The following is an 18,056-nucleotide window of genomic DNA, read 5'->3' as shown; positions in this document are numbered from 1 at the left end:
CTTTCATTTACAGCCGACATGTTGCGCGTTGAGACGCCCGACTTCAGCAAACTCGAGACAATTTCCGAAGTGGGACTCGCCAGCCCGTTAAGCACCACCTCCGGCGCCACTTCTGTCGCCGCTGGCGAACAAGAGTCGTTGATGGACACAAGCGTTGGCGAGAATTCCACCACAATGCCGAGCGAGGATGGTTTAACGGCTTGCACTGCGGCAGCAAAGAGCAGCGCTAATGTGTCAACCAGCTCCACTGCCATTATGCCGCTAACGAAAATGCCGAATTTCCGTGCCGACGGCGTTAAGTACCAGTACGGCAATTACGATCGTTACGTGGGACTGCGTCACCTCAACGAGTTGGTGGATGTGCGTCTGCAAGTGTTTCAGCGCCACTTGGAGCTCTTCCAAAATAAAGACATACTGGATATCGGTTGCAATGTGGGTCACATGACAATCACGGTGGCGCGCAACTTTGCACCCAAATCCATATTGGGCATCGATATCGATAGAAAGTTGGTGGCACGTGCGCGACATAATCTCGGCTTATATGTGCTTATACCGCCAGAGTCGGCGGTCAAACCAACGACAAGCACGCCATTAAATAAAGCGTCGGATGCGGTCGCCGTTGGTTGTGTTAAAAAGGAGGAACAGAAAACTGCGTTGAAAGAAGAGAAATCGACTACCGGCAGCGCTGTGGGCAAAATAAAGACAGAAACTGCCAGCACAAAAGACGACACTGCCAACGTCGGGGGTGACAAAGCAGCAGCCTCCACAGCTGACGCCAGCACAAAAAAGCCAAAAAAGACGCGTCGTCGCAAAAAGCGGGCGTCGTCACAGCCGCAGGCACAAGAACAACATCCACAGCAGCAACACCCACAATTCCATCACCACCATCATCATCATCACCACCACATGCATCACATGCACCATCATCATCACAATCATTACCAACAACAACAACTACAAGCATTGCATGTACCTGCCACAGATTTGTTTCCCGTGTCATTTCCACTGACATATGGTGGCATACCAACAGGCGCAGCTGGCGCCGCCGTCAACGCGCACGACACACATTCGCCCAGCGCGTCCACCAACACGCCTGGCCATGCCAGCAATGCTACACCGGCTAGCAGCGGCGGCGTCGCAAATCGTAAGCGTAAAAATGACTTTCCACGCAACGTGTTCTTTCGTCATCAGAATTATGTGTTGGAAGACGAGGCGCAGCTGGCCAACGACACGCAGCAATATGATCTCATACTGTGCTTATCGGTGACCAAGTGGATACACTTGAATTTCGGCGATGCCGGCCTGAAGATGGCCTTCAAGCGTATGTTCAACCAGCTGCGACCCGGCGGCAAGCTGATACTGGAGGCGCAGAATTGGGCAAGCTACAAGAAAAAGAAGAATTTGACGGTAAGTGCGTGACAATTGCAAACAAATCGTTGCAGCAAGCTTTGCAGTTATTGATTTTTTCCGTTTTCTATAACTAAAGAATAACAACTTTCATTTTCTTTTACAGCCCGAAATTTACAACAACTACCGCAACATTGAGTTCTTTCCCAACAAATTTCACGAGTATTTACTCAGCTCTGAGGTCGGCTTCAGTCACAGCTACACGCTGGGTGTGCCGCGGCACTTAAGCAAAGGCTTTTGTCGTCCAATACAGGTATGTGTGTGTGTGTTTTAATTTACAAAGAATGGCACTTACTCAATGTTCTCCAATTGCAGTTGTATGCTAAAGGCGACTACACACCGAATCATGTACGCTGGAGTGATGCCTACTACCCACAGACACCGTTCGAAGCTTATCGTGGCATTTACGCCACAATGCCACCACGTCCTGCGGGTCTGGCCACGTATGCCATGTCATCGACACGCAGCCAGGCGTACGATACGCCACACTACACGGGCGGCACCTCCGGCCCGTATAGTTGCCGTCAAACACCCATGTACCAGCCCATCTACAATCCACTGGAGACCGATTCCTATTTACCCTCCTACGATATGGAATACCTAAATCACATGTATGTGTTTGCCTCACCGCTGTATCAGACCGTCTGGTCGCCCCCCGCCAGCTTGCGCAACAGCTCCTCACACACACCCGTCTTCGGTAGCGTACGCGAGGCCGAATTGGATGGTGATGGGGGCGGCAGCGGTGGCGGCGGCAGTTATCATCGCCACGTCTATCCACCGAATGAAGATACATCATCACCAAATGCGAATACCGGCGGCGCTTTCAGTTCGATACGCGATGCGGATACGGATGATTCGAATCAATTGCCGGCTGGTCGCATGCAACATGTGTATGCGACGAATTGTGGTGAGAGTTCATCGTCGCCGCAGGTGCAGCACAACAATGATTCGGATGCGTTGGTGGAGGAGGGTCTGTCGTTGGACGATGAACAACAACATGTGACGCAGCCGGTGGCGACTGCGGCTAGCGGCGGTAGCGCGTATGTCGTGAGTACTAACAATGGTGGCGAGTTGCCAGGCGCGGGTGGTGGTGCTGCTCATGGACCGGAAGGCAGTCAGCATTACTGTGATTTAAATGATGCTTAAGATTATACTTTGTTATTTGTTTTGGTCTAATATCCGGCGTATGTTCCGCGTGGAATGTGTGCAGCAAGTGAGAATTGTAAAATAGTTTTGAATTGTATGCGGACGGCCGTTTCGCGCGAGAAATGTGCGGTGCAGTAGACATTAGTTGGCAGCATGAGTAAGCCTAAGGCAACGCCGCTTTAAAGACGCTTATGAGAAATATAGAAATATAGGAATTATACATAATATTGGCAAACGAAGAAACACACAAGGTAAATAATCAAAAAAGTTGTTGCTATTTCCGTCTAGTTTTATTTGTTGCACGCTTGACGCGCTCGTGAAACATTTAACTAGTGTAACGACACAATTTTGTTCGATTTTCGCATTTTCGAAAAAGTGCTTGTATATTCGAAAAAAATATTCGATATTCGAAAAACATTTTTGTATTCGTAAATTATTCGTATATTCGGAAAACATTTTTTATATTTGAAAATATGTTTTTCCATTCCCAAAAAAGTTCGTACTATTCTCGAAAAAATATTCGTATTTTTAAAAAAAATATTCATATTTTCAAAAAAGTATTTTGTATATTTGAAAAGTGCGCTTTTGTTCCAAAAGAAATGTTCGAAAAAATATTCATATTTTCAAAAAAATATTCGTATATTTGAAAAGTGTGCTTTGTTACAAAAAAATGTTCGTATATTCGAAAGTATTTTCGTATATTCGAAATAAATTTCGTATATTCGTAGAACTTTTTTTGGAAATTCGAAAATTATATTTTTGAATATTCGAAAAACACTTTGTATATTCGAAAACTTTTTTCTACATTCGAAAATTGTTTCATATATTCGTAAAAATTTTCGTCTATTCACAAGTTTTTTTTTTGCATATTCCAAATTATTTTTGTATATTCGAAAATGTGTTTCGACGTTTAAAAATACTTGAAAAGAGTTGATGCAAAAAAGCTGCAAAAAAAACGTAAAAGTTTATAAAATATAAAAATATAGCGTTTTAATTAGTTTTAGCCAAAAAATACAATAAAAGTTATTAGTGTTGATTTAAATTAGTTATAATATAGGCATATATAAACACATATACATACATGTGTACATACATATATATATTTGTTTGTACAGTCTTGTGCCATCCATAGGTCGTCTGGGCGCTACTTATTGGAAGTATGCAAAACTATTTCTGTTTTTAGTATAAAATTTTAGCAAAAACATTGTTTTCCAGTAAAAAAAAATATTGAGTAAAAATTATAAAAAAATAAATATATAAAAAAAATTGTAAATCTTTGTACTACCATACAATTTTGTTGCAAATTTTATTACCGCTTTGCTTTTTAGTTAAATACTTTCAGCCATTCAAGAAGTAGCGCCGCTGCACGCTTACTGCACATGACTGTACTCGTAAAATATTACACTATTTAAGCATTATTTTTAGCAAAAATATATTAGCCTAGTGTTAAACTTACTTACATCTTATCGATTATAGTCATAATTATTTATAAACAACAAGATATTTATATGTAACACATAAATATTTGTAGGTTTTATTATTTAGTATATATTTTTCGCATATTTATATACTGCAAAAGCAAAGAGAAAATTAAGAATCAGCAACAAAAACAAAAAAACAACAACTTGCATATACGTAAATATATTTAGCAGGTATTTGTAGCAATTAATAAAACTAAGGAAAGCAAAAATCGCAGGAAAAACAATATGCCAATCACCAGCAAGCTGGCCAAACGCGCAGCAGCGCGTGGCTAGCCCTTTACTGTAGAAATGTGTTCATTTTTGGGCTTTACAAACAGTTCGAAGTTAAGTTTTTTCCTTTTAGAGAAGCGACAAGCACAAGTTAAACTTGCAAACAATTAAAATTTGAAGCGTTTTGAATTATTTTCGTAATGCCGCGTTGCTGCCGCTGCGCCACAAACTTATGCGTAACGTAACAAAAACAAGGAAATATTAAGCTAAACACGATTTAAATGTCTAATAGCAAGCTTTTAGAAGAAGAAGCATAAAAAATATAAATAAAAAAAACCTATTTTTAACGCTTACCAAATGCTGCTGCTATCGTGTGTAGACTTGCGCGTATGTGTAGTAGTGTAGTGTTTCTTTCCGAGGCCAACTTATAAAACGTTAATTTTGTTTTTATTTTTAACTGTTAATTTTAATATTTTAACAAATGCGTCGCATAAATATTTGAAATAAAAAATGTTGTAAATCAAATGAAATCAAAGCAAGCAAAAACAAAAAAAAAGGAGAAAAAGAAAAGTATGTGTTAAATATTAGCGTACATATTAATATAAAGTCTAAATATTTAAAATATTTTACGCATATGAAAATGTAAAATGAATTAAATAACCCTTATGAAGAATACTAAAACGTAAAAATGTAATAATATATATAAAAACTTAATGAGAAAGCATAAAATAAAAGTAAACAGTGAATTTTCGAATAAAACAAATGAGTTTCATATTCAAAAAAAAAAAAAACATTTATAGAAATGAAAAAAATACAGTGAGTATTAAAAATGTGCATATAATGCAGATGTCACTTTTTTCTTCACAGATTTCATTCGATTTCTGTATTTTTTTTAAATATTTTTTTAATTAAAAATATTTTTTTTTTTTTATAAATTTTAAATAATCTTTTTTTCAATAAATTTTTTGATCAATACATAATATTTTTTAATAAATTGTTATTATTTTTATCGATTTATTTATTCATTATATTTACATATATTTTTTTTTTTTGTAATTTTTGATTAATGCATATTATTTTTTTTTTTAATTTTTGATAAATGCATATTATTTTTTTTTTAATTTTGATAAAAAAATATTTTTTAATAAATTCTTAATAACTTTTTTATAAAAAATATAATTTTTATCACAATTTCATAAACCTTTCCCACTGTATTTGCCATATAATATCAAAAGCGCTATCTATTTCATATCTGATTACAAATTTACTTTCCGTAGCTTGTCTCTACCTGCCTGCATTGTCAGCGTTTATGCTATCTTTGGTTAGTCTTGTTTGGCTAGTGCCATAAATTGCGTACGAAAATATAAATTTAGTGAAATTTGCCTATAATTACCTAATTGCGCGTGACTCATACGCCGTGGTGGCCCTCCTAATTACTTTTAATTGTTGGTGTTACGAAATTTTTTTATTTCAAATTTTATTTTCGGGAGAAAATTGTCTGCGCACGGCTAATGGCAAACTTTGTAATAAAAAAATTTATAAATTTTAGCGATATAGCACTTACATATATAAGCTAAATTTTTAGTGTATATTGAGGCTATAAAGTGTAATCTTACTCTGAAGAAAAACGATCATTCAAGGCAATTCATTTGGGCTGTCATATGTCTTTAATCAGCTACAGGAAGAGAGGCGGTGAGTTCGAAAAAGAAAAATTAATTAATTTTTACTTTATTTATTGAATTTTATATTTTTTTCTGTCGCGAAGTGAATATGAGAAATTAAAAAAAATTAATATACTTTAGTTTTTTATTTATTTCTTTTTTAAAATTTCATAAATTTCAAATTTGAAAGCTAGACTCCAGCTGGCAATGCTGTCTCCACAGCACTGAACTCACTTGACATCCGCTGTCAAAGCTGTTTTGTATATTTATTTACACTGTTGATTGTATGTATAGTATGTAAGCTTTTGCAAAGCTATCGCCAGCCGGCGAATTTCAGTGGAAAAGGTACGCGAAAACAGACATAAAAGCGATACAAATCTAAACTAAAGCAATAAAGTAACTTGATTTATGAATTAAGTGTGAGAAAAAGTTTGCTGAAACTAAACAAAATAAATAAAGACGAGTGTAAGCGACTGTATACGGCTGGGAATTGTCTTTCAACACGGAAGACGGTATAAAATTAGTTTTGTGTCGCCAATTGTTGTTGTGATGGAATTAAAAAAAATAGAATACATGCATACATATGTATATACATATGTGCACATATGCATATTGTTAACACCTTATGATAAAATAATTGTATTACTTTAACTAAGTGCATGCAATAATTGAGCTTTGGCGCTGCCAAGCCTGTGATAAGCCACGCCAAAAGACGCAAAACAACACTTAGGCAATGCATAAAAAAATGTAAAAACCCAAGTCACTTTGCTATAGCATATAAAAAACCCAGTGTTTTAATTAAATATATAACTTTGATTACATGCGATATCGGCATGGGTTCAGCTGATGACGTCAAATGTTAAACGCTGAAGTCGGCTTTCGGAAACATGAAATAAATCGTAAATGATCGCAATCGTAATTTACTTGAACGCGGCATTTAATTTGCTGACAGCAAAATCTCGTAAAATAGTAATCTAATCAACAAAGCTTCAAAATCGCTGCTATCTAAGTAGATACATATGTTCGCTCACACACTATAATAAAAACGCCTCTTTTATAAACTTTGCTATCATAAATATATCGGAAATATTTATACATGCATTTGTATGATATACATATGTATGTATGTATCTACATATGTATGTATGTATCTACATATTTTTTTGCTCTACGATCGTCTATCATATTTGTCGGTCTTCTTCCATTGTAAGTGGTTAGTTTGAAAATTTTCAAAAGAACGTCTGCATATTTTGTCGTTTCTTGTCTCTTATGTAAATATTATATTACGTATGCCTATGTATATGTAGGTTTCTAATCACTTATACATACATACATATGTGTCCATATACTTAATTGATAGCGCTCGCCATATGAGTTTATTTCAATGTCAGGCTTTCAGGGTCTTTTCGTTTCAAATTCGTTTTTGTCAAAAGACACTACTCTTCTCTGTTTTTAAATGTATGAAGATTGATGCCTTGTAGGAAGACCCCAAAATAGTGTCTCTTCTCTGTTTTTTATTGTGTATAGAAATTGAGGCCCTGTAGGAAAACCTGAAATAGTAACCGTAAAAATTTGACAGCTTGAATTTGGCAAAAACCGATGTAGAATCACTGTTTCTTTCGACCAATTTTCCTTTGTTTTTAGTGTGTTTTATGTATTAGGCACCTCTGCCCTTAGATTTGCCTTTCTTTTGCCAACTATTATGACAGTTTTCCTGGAACTCGGACTGAGATAGTTCTTCAATGTATATCTTAGTAGTTTTCTCGTTATATTTTTTCAACGATTTGATTCAAATTCAGAACATATTGTAAAATAATTTTCTTAGAAAAATTGTAAAAAAGATCAGTTAATTGGTTGCCTGGGTTTATTACAGCGAAAAACAGCATATTTTGCACATTTTTTTACATAAAAAAATGAAATATTAAAAAAAACATGTTCATTATTCCAAAGATATATATTTTGAAAAGAATTTGTAAAGTTTTGAAAAAAAACTTTTTGTTTACTCAGGGGATACTCGTATTTGGTCTGAGACCGGAAGTCGTGAGCTACTTGAGCCATATGTGAAGGAATAGTTTCTGGTCACTTCCAAGTGAATGGCGCTTAGGAAACTTTTTTCACTTGCATGAACTTCTGGCTCCATTCTCCTCTACGCCAATAAAAAAGAATGTATTGGGCTTCTTCTGATCGACCTTTTAACCTAACCTAACCTCTATTTTGTAATTAATGTAAAAATTGAGTGCAAATTATGAAACACTTATCATATAGAATAATGTTTTTCCGCTGGAAAATTTCCTACTGGTTCTTAACCATTAGTGCTTTATATCTTTCTACTGATCACTTGCCTTTGATCTTGCCATCTAATGTGCGTTTGTATGTAAGTAAGAGAGTATATCTCAGACAAATTAATTTTTGGTCCAAATTCTCAAAACTAAATTTTCAGACTCTCGTATATGCATACATACCGACATATTTATTTAGGTATTAATATGTCTCGCACTTAAAAAATAACTCACTATATTATACATACATGTATATACCATTTAGGCACTTCAGTTCATTTATACACTCAGTCAATCCCGTCGTGCGCGAGCAAGTCAATCAGCCATTTATTTATGAGTGGACAAACCACAGCGGTCACACATACACCGAAGTCACTCAGTTTTCCAGGCACAAACCAAGCTCATAAATATTCATATAATGCTATGCTTTATTACTAAAGATGCTTTGGCATTACATTAAGTGATGAAATGCCAGAGCATTGGATTTCCAATTATTCTCATTATCAAAACAAATAATGGAATATTGGATTTTGCTTACTTATCAAAACAAGTGATATATTGATTTCTTATTAATTAAAGTATTCTGCTGACCAAGCAGTAATACTGTGAGAAGATACAATTTGTTTACATTTATCGTTAAGTATCTGTGTGGCTGCTGCCGTTAACTTGCATACATACAAACATATTTATTTAGGTATTAATATGTCTCGCACTTAAAAAATCACTCACTACATTATACATGTGTATACCATTTAGGCGCTTCAGTCCATTTATACACTCAGTCAATCCCGTCGTGCGCGAGCAAGTCAATCAGCCATTTATTTATGAGTGGACAAACCACAGCGGTCAGACAAACACCGAATTCACTCAGTTTTCCAGGCACAAACCAAGCTCATAAATATTCATATATAAGTGCATATATACATAATACATAAATACATATGTATATACACCTATGTATATAGGCATACTTAAATACATACATATTTTTATATATTTTCAAATTGTGCGAGCACATGAGCACCGCGCGCTGAAGCTGCGCGCCCAGTCACTTGTGAACTCATCGAGTTACAACTTCGTTTGATGTGAAGGCGTCGCAGCTCTTACCTTCGAGGCTTCACTATAACTTGTTGCTGTAGTTATTCTCGGTTTGCGTGGAGTTCGAAAAGCCGTGCTTTTGGCTGACGTCAAGGCAAACGCTCACATACATATGCATGTATATGTAAATGTGTAGCGGAAAGAGTCGAGAAGTCGGTTTGAAAGTGTAACGCTTTGCTGCGAGGTGAAGCTTAAAACTCGACTCTGCAGTGGTTATTCGATATCGGCGTTAAGCGTTAGTGTGGCAAGTGAGCGCGTGAATCACGCGCTGTTATTGGTTTCTTGTGTGAATTGGCGAAAATATTATTTGAAAGCACTTTCTTTGTTACTTGCGCGTATAAAGTGCGGTTGAGTCAATGTACACTCGGTTTTAAATAATTTTTAAGCGAAACATATAAAGTGACTCAAGTGTTGTTGTAAAAAGAATCGATTTATTTTCACAGATTTACAGTGTAAAGTGTTTAAAGTTGCACAGTGCAGTGCCAAAACGGCAAAATAAGCTTACAGTATCCTCGTGAAACCTGGAAAGCAACACATTTCGTGTGATTACTTCCAAAATGTGGCAAATTATTTGAACACAAAAAGCTCTAAATTCCACAAAAACAAGCAAATAAGCAACAAGTTGTTTAAAACAACAAAGCAGACAACATTTATTATTTTTTTTTTGTTTTTTGCTAAACACAGCTTAGTGTTCACAGCAACTGTGCGCGCGCTCAAAACCGCTTTTCGCAACTTCGCTCAACTCTCCCATAAAACAGCGCTCAAATCTACACATAAACATCACTCAACAACAACAACAACCAAGCGGTGCCACATAGTGCCACAGTGTGCTGGTTTGGTGCTACACTCCGCTTTTCGGATCTGTCGTTTGGCATTATTTAGCTGATTTCCATAGCAGTTTTCCTCATGTAAGTTGTACTCTGTTCAATCACGCCGTTTATGCCAATTAGTTTTTAAGTTTTGCTTGTTTTTGTTATTGACTTTCATAGAAAATTATATATAATTATATTAGCTTGTGTATTGATCGCTTTTCATGCTAAACTCATTTATAATGACGCTTTAATAATATTTCCAGTAAAAGCAAGTCGTAGCAATTTAATGAGAAACCCAAGAGAATGGATTGCTTTTCATTGCATACTTGGGTTTTGTAAAGCGGTTTTGTATAATCTATGATTATGATCAAATACTAAGTGAATGAAATGTTTCGTAAATTCTATGAAAATAGTAAGAAGGATCTTGATTCTGGCAGAACCGGTTAATTAGAATCCCTTGCGATCTGTTCCCAGGACCGTCGGGTCTAAGTATTCCAGATTTTTATCCAGCCAAGGACTGCCAACTCGGCACTATTCCTCGAAATTACTCTCGAAATGTTTTCTGAAATAAAATTTTTCGTAAATACTATAAAAAAAGGAGGATCTCAATTCTGACAGAACCGATTAATTAGAACCGCCATGCGTTTCGTTCCCACGACATTCGTGTCTTAAGTAATCGGAATGAAGCCGTATTTCTATCGAGACAAGGACTGAAAACTCGAAACCATGTCTCGAAAATACTTCATGAATGTTTTCTGAAATAAAATTTTTTCGTAAATACTATGAAAAAATAAGGAGAATCTCAATTATGTAGGAATAGGATCTCTAGTACTCCTTGTGTTCCATTTCCATAACAATCGGGTCTAAGTAATTGGAACAAATCCGGATTTTTATCCAGCCAAGGACCGTAAAGTCAGCACCATACCTGAAAATTGCTGCAGGAATGTTTTATGCCGCTACAAAAACAACAACAACCCCTAGAAATTTTTAAGAATTAAAGTCGTGTGAAGTATTTGCCAATATATGTTCTAAACTTGCTATATCTTGGACAAAAAAAAACCCATTGTTTTGGATATACGGGAAGTGAGGAAACCAATAAACCAATTTCGCTTTTTCTATTGCCTTGAATCCTACAGTAAGCTCAGGTAAATGTGACCCTTGACTACACAGATAAGATACCTCAGATATTGGACGCTATATAGTAAAAAAAAAAAGTCGGAAACGCTGAGATCCTAGAAATCGATATTTATCTACATTTCATTCAGAATTGTCACAATACATAATCGTTATTTACGCTAGGACATATTGCGATATCGATGACAAAGCATAAGCAGAGGCATGGACGATGACAACATCTGATAAGTCGACGTTACGAGTTTTCGAGAGAAAGGTTCTGCGGAAGATTTATGGTTCGCATGCAATGGAACAATGAGCTGTACGAGATCTACTTTTAACTGCCCTGACGGAAATGTTTGTTTACGAATTTGTGTCAACTTTTGTCAGTGTGTTCAGTAAGTGTTGCCATTTCAACATCTCGTGTTTCCTTATGGTACAATGCTGTGGAATTATTCACGATTATTACGCAAATTCACGTTCTTCGGAAAATGCGCAAATCAACTTGTTAGATGAGGCCCATTTCTGGCTTAACGGCTGCGTCAATAAACGAAATTGCCGCTTTTAGGGTGAGTCAAGTTCTCGTGTGGTTAAGCAAACGCAATTGCATTACCAATAACTTACCGTTTGATGCGAATTGTGGTATGACCGCACACTGAAATGAGGCAGGAAGTGTCGTTACCGTCAATAGCGTGCGTTATAATATGATATTTATCGACATTTTTTACACGGAATTCTTAATTTGTCCTTCAAAATCTATCTCGTCCGTCTCGAAGTAATCGCCTTTGGCCCCAATACAGTTGTGCCAACTTCGAATCCTCGAAACAGTTGTTGTTGTTTCCACTGATCCTTTGGATATACCTACGTTGCCTGACTCTGACTGGTAATCGTCGATCCTCTAGCACCAACTCCGTTATTTGATTGACGTGTTGAATACCGGTTGGATGTCAATTTAAGGTTTTAAAAACAACCGTTAGACCTACAATACTATTTTACCCCGTGCAATATGTTGCCAGAATATGAAAATTAATTCAAAGCTATTTTTGAGCTTATAAATACTCGTATATTATTTATACATACATATTAACATACAAATGCGTACGTCAACATGACGTGAAATTTGACTCAGCTGTAGACGGAAGCATATATTTTCTTAAAATGTCGAAAAATAAATAAATAAAAATATATACAAATTAATATACATACTATACATTTATGTATTTATATATTTGTATATTTGCCGCCACAATCACAAGGCATTAACCTGGTCCACACTCCACTGATTTTATTTATAAGTCCCTTCGCCCACAGTTTTCTATAAAAATGTCTTATTATTACTTTTTTTTTTTTTTAAATAAGCTTTTGTTTGTTATTTTTTCTCTTTTCTTTGTACATTATTTGCTTATTAATTTTTTATTTATTTATGCACGCATATTTGTCTCTTTACTCAGCCTCGTTGATTTTCCTCTGCACTAATGCCTTTATTTATTTATTTAATTTATTATTCGCGCCATTGGAATTGAATGCTTAGTTGCTATAAATTGCGCTCACGTTTTTGCCAGACCCGGTAGGAAAAATTGAGCGTGTTTGAAAGCATTGCTGGCATAAGACATTTTTGGAGTAAAACGGCTGTGGTATAATATTATTAACTTAGGAAGTTTTTTCCAAAAAAAAAAAAATGGAAAAAAATAAAAAATAAAAATTAAAAAATATAAATAAAAATAAAATTGAAAACTGTAAGCCAAAAGACTTCCCAGTCATATTAAAAAATAAAAAAAAAATTAAAAGAAAAAATATTTTTAAATAAAAAAAAATTAAAAGGCAAAAAACCTCCCCGTCATATTTAAGATACCCTTCCTACTCTGCTTAGCAATAAGTACATAATTCAACAAATTGTCGTATTTCTTTCAAATATTTTTTTAGTGTAGCCATTAATGCTCATAAGTCCACACGCGACGTGCTTGTCGTACAAAGTTTTGCTGTGCGATTAAAACTAGTGCCAACTAACACACCCACCCACGTTTATATCAATTGGTGTAAAAACTTTTTACTTGTGGTAAATTATTCCAAAAATGTGACCATCAAAAATTCCGTTAGTCACGCAGTAATCGACTGCTTAATAATGATTGGGGGAGTGTTAGTTGCATTGTTCTTGCACCGACTGTGTTCAAATCACTGGACGGTTAAATAAATATGGCAGGGCTTGCACCTTCTATTCCTAATGCCTAGACGACGGTCACTCCTCTATATGATTTGGCTGAATTCTGAAATATGAACAAGTATAAGCTTTCTACAAATATTCAAATACACAAAAATATTTTATAAATACAAAGTTACCTTTACTTATGGTGTTTATGTACATATATGTAAATATGTCACCATTGACTCTTGATCTTTGCGCTAATTTGTTCATGAACCCGTGGCACGTGTCATTTTGTCTTTTTCTGTGTTTACCTTGAATAAAAAATAAGTCATCTCATCAATGATTTTGTGAACATGAAAATGTATAAAAATATAACTTAAGCTGGAAGAGTTACCAAGAAAATGTGGTGTCGAAGTAGTTCAAAATGTACTAGTCCGTTTTCAGTACAAATTATTTATATTAGTAATTTGTTGTGAACAAAAATCTAGCAGTATTAATGCATATTAAACATTATTATAACTATTAAAAACTAGTTACGAACTAGTCCGAACAAATATAGTTCAATTTCATGAACTCCCTTAAACATATTTGCTACGAAGAATAATAACGTTAACAAAATTGAAGGAAGATTATTGCATATTATTAAAATAATTAGAAAGTAGTTACCAACTAGACCGAAAAAATACAATTTAATTTGACGGAAACGTTTAATTATATTACGTATACAAATTTCCAGTCATATTATTGTATTTTACGTATTACTATAATTATTAGAAACTAGTTACAAACTAGTCCGAAAAAATATAGTTTCCTTTTACGTTTAAAATTTACATAAATAACAAAAATTTTCAGAATTGTGTAATAAAATTTATTTATTTAATATATAAAAAATTGTACCGATTCAAACGGGTTAGAAACTAGTCCGAAATGTACTGGTTCCAATTGGAAAAAACGCTTCCATTTGAAGTTAAGGTTTGTAAATATATAGATATAATGATCATCATTTTTTACAGAAAAATTTAAAATATTTAAATAGAAGGGATTAAAAAAATGAATTGGATTAAAACAAGCAAATTAGAGTTGCCTACTGCTCCTATATGTTCCTATACATATGTATATCCATGACTGTGTAATATTTTTTATTACAAAACAAAAAAAATCACCGCACACCTCATTTATAAAAACGCTATTGTCACTGGGCGCGTCGCTGTTTCAGCTCCAAAGTTGGCAAAACAAATTTAAGACTCTCTAATAAGAACAACAAAGTTCATCGTTTTTGTCGCATACTCAGATATCGCAATGTCAATATTTACTGATAACGTTGCTAGCTTTTTGGGTGCGTTATTTTCCCCTACCTACCCAATCTCTCCATATTTACATATGTATGTATATGTCTTGTTTTGATTGCTTGCTGATATGACACTTTATGACTCCACCTGTCATAAAATCATTTAGCTAATGTCTTTCCAACATGTTTAGGTGATTTTTTCAGTAGACGACGAGCCTTGATTTTCGAACAACAGATTTTCCAGCAAAATAACCTTAAACTTGCCTTGCAGAGTCGAGATTTTATTACTTTTTTTATTATGCTTTACCAAATATTCTATTATTATTTAATTAGCAAACAGTTGCCGCATAAATATATTTATATATAATGTGCCGCTTCAAATTACTGGCCGTCTCGTCCTACCATACACTCACCTTGCTAACCGTTTCTTTTGAATTTTGATTACTTTACGCACGCTATTTTTCAATTTTCGCTCTTCGCTTACGTCACATTCTTCTTTTATTTCTATGCTGTCTTCGAATACTCCCTCACCATTTCCGTTTTCGACGCTAAGCAGCTGCTCAGTCAGTTAGCGAGCTTTAGTTTTAATTACACTCATGCAAACAGCGAAAAGTAATAAAAAAAACCGTTGCAAAGAAATGGAAACTAACGAAAGAAATAAGGAAAGAGTAATCAGAATAAAAAAGTACAAAAGTCTAAGTTCGTTTGGTTGCGGGTGAGTGCTTTAAAGCCATGACTTATTGTAGCAGAGTACTAAAAGAAACAAGATTTCATCAACGAAAAATCGTATCTAAACTTTTGCTGCACCACAGGTGGCGCTGAGCTCAATATGTTTGGAAGTATAGCATTTGTTAGCAGAACGGGTTCATATGCGATATAAATTTTATCGTTTACAATAAGGAAATTCTTTGACTAACATTTGATTCGAGAAATCTTCTATAGAACCAATATTAGTACTAACATTTGTATGAAAATTATTTTGTTTTTTAGAAAATACAATTTCGCAATCGACATCCTCAATATGGATTAATTATTGCTTACTCGGTTAGCAACAAGCTACTTCTATTGGGTAGTCGAAAAAGTCTTTTCGTATTTCATATATGTACCATTTTGGTCACGCCACTTTTTCCGCTAGAGATACTATTCTCGCTAGAAATAGCAACTTTAACCAAATCACACCACGATGAGAACGAACAGTTGTTCGGCTGTCGTCGTGCACTCTGGCGCTGGATCGCACGATCTCAGTAAGCGTTGATCAGCAATCATCACTTGTGGGTTTGCGAAAGCCTGCTGGCCCAAGCGTATCTGGCAGTCCAAGTGGGATTATTCGTGGTCTCACGAATATCAGCCTATTGAACCAACGTTGCAGTCGAGATACTTTTAACGAATTTACACTCTAAAACTTACTCTATGAAGTTTGCGTTAAAAAAAAATATCTTGAGGGATGTGATCAAGGGGAATTAATATGTTCAATCGAAACACAAGCTTTAAATTTTCTAAGTAAAACAGTTTAAAAAAGGGTGTTTGAAGTTTTTATAGCTGCCTTGATCCAAAAAAAAAACAGTCGATGCTTAATATAACTGTTCTTTCGTACAAGCAGCTGGAGTGAGACAAGCCACCTACGAAACAACCAGCAAAATACCTAACGCTTTCGTGTGCTGGGTACAAGTAACGAAAGTCTAAATATAAATATGAAACCAGAATCGGTAAAGAAGCTATCAACGCACACATACAAACACACACACACACACACAGAAAACAAGAAGAATGACTTCAGACACAAAAGACAAAGTGTAGTTAGAAGCATAACAGTAACAACGCAAATGAAACCAGGCAAACAGCTGAGTAAAAAAAACAACAACAACAAAAGCACGTAAATTAGCTTACTAAAAAACCGTTAGTTTGTGGTGAGCCGTTTATATTTCTTACTATGCTATACATGTATCTGTGTTTATATATATATTTTATTTTTTATTTTTTTTGTTAATATTTACAACTTGATTGCCAATCCCTACATTTAGTACAATTATTTTCATTATCATATTTATTTACTAAATATTGCTTTTCGACTCATAACGGCGTTCCTATTTGCTGTAAGCCACTCGTCGTTGTCGTTTTTTGTTATCAGCGCTCTAATTGTTGTGTTGTTGTTGTTGTCATACACACTGTTGTTATCGCTATGTGTGCCCAAATGTACTCGTTGTCTAGTTGCTCGCTTTATCAACTCGCTGTTGTGCGCAAACACCGGCACTGAAGCAACAACAACAAGAACAACGCCACCACCGACGCGCCAACACCGCACCGACCTTCACCTCGCATGCCCTCGGGCGCTGCTCCACTTTGCTCAACACTCGTCGCTTGCCATTTTTTCGAGTTGGCCATTTTCATTTCGTTTACATACAAACACATGTGCGAGTGCTGCGCCGCTTCGCCAATACCAGCCAACTTCGTGTGTCTGCGTATTGTTGACTCGCCAACTCGCTTTTAACCGTTTTTAAGCATTTAGTTAATATTATTAACCAAAGTGACGTTGACGTGTGCGGTTCGTGTGCTCAGCCGTGGCATACAAGTGGCAGGTGGTAGGCCAGTTAGTCAGTGTTTCGGTGTTTTTGGTCAAAACAACAATTTCTGCAAGCCAAAGTGTGTGTGTAATTGTAGTACAACTTGCTGTTGTTTTTGCTTTAGAGTAATAAATAAAGCAGTTATTAGTATGTGTTGGCACACAGAACCGGAGGTGAGTGTGAGTGCGCTCCATCGCTCTCGCTCTCGGTATCTTGCCTCCGGCGCGCTCACACTCACTCACGCCGGGCGCAGTCGGTGCCACGGGGCGGATGTGTAACCAAATACTATAATTTAGTAATAACAATTACGCGCTGGTGTTTATATCAGGCAGCGGCGGGCGTGTAAAGTGTCAACGCTTGGGTACGTGTGGTGTGCCTTCGTTCTGCACTCCACCTGAAGTCGGTCGGTTAACTGTGTGCTTGTAAAAACAAAGTGTGCGGCTACACTCGCGCGTCTACAAGTGTGTGTCCAAACGAAAATTCAAAAAAAAAAAAAAATTCCGAATTGTTTGTCAACCTTCAAAGTGGGCTAATGCCTGCTTGCGCTAGGGCGCTCGAGTGCTCGTGTTTCAGGCCAATGTGAAGGCCCACAAACATAAATTGGAGCAGAGTCGGCATTCTACGAGTGTTTTTCTGTTTTTTTTTTAATTTTTTTGTAATCAGTGTTTTTTTACCAACTCATCAAGCTGAGCTCCTTATTTGTGCCACGAATGTGCCGGCGTGCCGTGTAACAAAGAAATTTCGCAGTCTAGGCAAGTAGCGGCTGCTCAATTAAAAGAAAGTTTTTGGCCGCAAGAAAGGCGAAATGCACGAAGCAGCAAACAGTTGTGTGAAAATATAAGTAATGGCAATATTAG

The 18,056-nt window shown here is 35.9% G+C and overlaps 2 protein-coding genes across 5 annotated transcripts in view; both read left to right on the top strand.

The window, feature by feature from the left end:
• LOC105230152 (7SK snRNA methylphosphate capping enzyme bin3) overlaps positions 1 to 4,243 on the top strand; it is a 135,452-nt gene extending 131,209 nt beyond the window's left edge. For both annotated transcript variants that reach the window (XM_049452277.1, XM_049452280.1), the window contains 3 exons: positions 14 to 1,407; positions 1,514 to 1,660; positions 1,723 to 4,243. In XM_049452277.1, the coding sequence (XP_049308234.1) occupies positions 14 to 1,407; positions 1,514 to 1,660; positions 1,723 to 2,553 (2,372 nt within the window). In that variant the 3' untranslated portion in view covers positions 2,554 to 4,243. The remainder of the gene's footprint in view (positions 1 to 13; positions 1,408 to 1,513; positions 1,661 to 1,722) is intronic.
• A 1,342-nt stretch (positions 4,244 to 5,585) lies between these two features.
• LOC105230153 (phospholipase D2) overlaps positions 5,586 to 18,056 on the top strand; it is a 36,879-nt gene continuing 24,408 nt past the window's right edge. Inside the window, exon 1 of one of the 3 annotated variants that reach the window (XM_019991717.3) lies at positions 5,586 to 5,936. In XM_019991717.3, coding sequence (XP_019847276.2) covers positions 5,906 to 5,936 — 31 coding nt within the window. In that variant the 5' untranslated portion in view covers positions 5,586 to 5,905. Of the gene's footprint in view, positions 5,937 to 9,231; positions 10,191 to 16,667; positions 17,279 to 18,056 lie in introns of those variants that run through there. The other 2 variants (XM_011210761.4, XM_011210759.4) reach the window with 2 other exon arrangements.

The sequence above is a fragment of the Bactrocera dorsalis genome, chromosome 3 (genome assembly GCF_023373825.1).
Source record: "Bactrocera dorsalis isolate Fly_Bdor chromosome 3, ASM2337382v1, whole genome shotgun sequence".
Taxonomy (NCBI): Eukaryota; Metazoa; Arthropoda; class Insecta; order Diptera; family Tephritidae; genus Bactrocera; species Bactrocera dorsalis.
The sequence above is the reverse complement of the archived record's forward strand: the minus strand, read 5'-3'. Positions and strand labels throughout refer to the sequence as shown.